Genomic DNA, 2,369 nt, shown 5'->3' on the forward strand with positions numbered 1-2,369 from the left:
CTACTAAAACGTATTCCTGTGAGCGCTAACTAACAAATACCTATAATAAGTGTATCAACATTTTTATCAGCTCCATCTCCATCTAGATTTTGGCAGCTAAACAGTCAGAGGAGAGATTTTAGGAAGTTAATCAAATTGAAACTTTAACAGTGATAGGGACAGAAAAAAAAAAAGAGTTTGAGAAGTGAATTCCCAGCAGGAATTACACCCTTGGTTATATCTACATAACATTTTACTAATAATTTTAATCTTGGCTTTGTTAGTGTAAACTGTTGCTTTTAAGGGTTTGTGCACTGTGGTGACTGACAGGAGCCATACAGGGAAAAGACATCTGACTAAACATTAGCTTACCCCTGTGGCTTTGGCCTTTGTGTAGGCATACTTCTCTCGCGTGTCTCTTTCAAAGCGATATGTGGGTGCAAACGTGATTTCCTCTTCATCTACAATCAAAATAAAATTAATTAGATTTTTTTTTAATTTATGCTGACAATTAATGAATGCAGCAGACAATGGACAGAACAGAGTTGGTGTACATAATCACATACATCATATTCTGTATTGTATTGATCAATATTCTCCATGTACTCACCGAAATGCAAAAAGACCTTCCCATCATTCCTCTCCATAGAGAGCTGGTCTTTACCGAGGAGTTCCTGGTATTGCTGCTGTTTGATCTTTGTCACAATGTTCTCAGCATCCTGTGAAGGGAAACAGTGCAAAGTAGAGGGACTTTTCCTGCTTTAAAGTGTTAGCAGCTGAGAGCTCAGACACTTGACAACCAGCTCTTTTATGCACAGCTCACTGAATTACAGCAATGACAAGACAAATCTCATCAAATGTATATAGAAAGCTCATGAATCTGCATGTCGTTATTAAGAAGTTTTATAAGCTGTGTGAAATGTTAAATCAGTAATTCATTTGATGCCAAATACATACAGTATGTTACATCATATATCTGTTTTTGTGTCATTTCTATACAGCAAGCTGCATTCTTCACAACTTCTAATTACTTTTATTGTCTCTCTTTTTATCTTTACTTATAGTTGTCTATGTGAATTGTTATGCACCAATTTACCTTGGTAAATTCCTAGTATGTGAAAACCTACTTAGCAATAAACCCAATTCTGAGTCTGATTCTGACTTACTGAAGAAGGCAATTCAACACGGTAGTTCAAATCACCAAACCAGAAGAGGTGTGTGAACTGATGTGTGATGTCAAATGGATTGAGCTTCTTATCTGTAAGGTTCAGAAATCGCAGGATGTTGGTGTAGTTTTGATTGCGTCTGCAAATACAGAAACAAAATGACAGAAATATGATTTCAGGAACTGTTTGTGTGTTTTTATACATCTATGTATTTGTATTGCTGTTTTGCAACACATAGACCAAGTCTGAGGTTCTTCAACAAAAAGCAGATAAATATATTTTAATATCTAAATCAAAATAAAACGTGAACACTATTTCCTACTATCAGCTATATCAGTCTAGCAAATAACACATATTGATGAAATTGGCTCTGTAATAGTGGTAGCTGATCAAAAATGCAAAGGTCTATGTAGATTACTGTATTACAAATGTACTGCCACCACTTAAAATCCCATTTAGCTTTACTGGTAGATAATTTGACTGATATTTAAATTTGTTTTATAAAAAATTCAATCAAAATGTAAAAATAAAACAATATAAAGTTTTATACTTGTTTGTTAACCTCCAATCAGTCTTTTCCAGATTGTAGTTTCAACCTCAATAGTAGTAAACGTTTCAAGGCAGATTATTTGTGAATTCCGCATGTCATGTAATGATGTGCATATATGTGCATTGTGTATGCTAACCCCTTCCTGCCCTCCTGCCTGTCAACTTACACCTGCCAGCCACACGTTTCCCCACTCTGATGAGCTCAGATGAGTAATAGTAAAATGTATGAACTGTACTGTAAACAGGTTGTGCAGTTATGTTGTAAAAAACAAAAGGAACAAGGCCCCAGTGTGGCGCCAAGTGTGCAAAAACATAGGAAAAGTTGAAAATAAAGCGAGCCAGTGAAAAATAAGCAGAAATGTAAAATAAATAAATTAAATTTATTTTACCAGCTGATTAGTGGTACAGAAACAATAAAAGGCTTTTTTTTTTACAAACTGATTACAAGTTAAAGGAAAAGTAGAGCTATTTTCTTTATTCAAATCTATTTAATTTATTATGTAGAAATATTACTTATTGATGTATATGGTAACATTTTTGATAACCTTTTACTAACACATTGTCAGTTTTAGGGAAGTATTATCTGCAGAGCTTCCTTCCTGTTCCTCCAACACCCCTTTGCTACCATAAGTCCACAAAACACCTCCTTCTGCTACTAAAACGTATTCCTGTGAG

General features: G+C 34.6%; 1 protein-coding gene across 2 annotated transcripts in view; it reads right to left on the reverse strand.

Annotated features, from left to right (window-relative positions):
• inpp5d (inositol polyphosphate-5-phosphatase D) overlaps positions 1 to 2,369 on the reverse strand; it is a 14,125-nt gene that overhangs the window by 4,618 nt on the left and 7,138 nt on the right. For both annotated transcript variants that reach the window (XM_035653922.1, XM_035653923.1), the window contains exons 15-17: positions 1,146 to 1,284; positions 590 to 698; positions 352 to 440 (exon numbers count right to left, since the gene is read on the reverse strand). In XM_035653922.1, the coding sequence (XP_035509815.1) occupies positions 352 to 440; positions 590 to 698; positions 1,146 to 1,284 (337 nt within the window). The remainder of the gene's footprint in view (positions 1 to 351; positions 441 to 589; positions 699 to 1,145; positions 1,285 to 2,369) is intronic.

The sequence above is a fragment of the Morone saxatilis genome, unplaced genomic scaffold, assembly GCF_004916995.1.
Source record: "Morone saxatilis isolate NCDOM2014 unplaced genomic scaffold, NCSU_SB_2.0 Contig12, whole genome shotgun sequence".
NCBI lineage: Eukaryota > Metazoa > Chordata > Actinopteri > Moronidae > Morone > Morone saxatilis.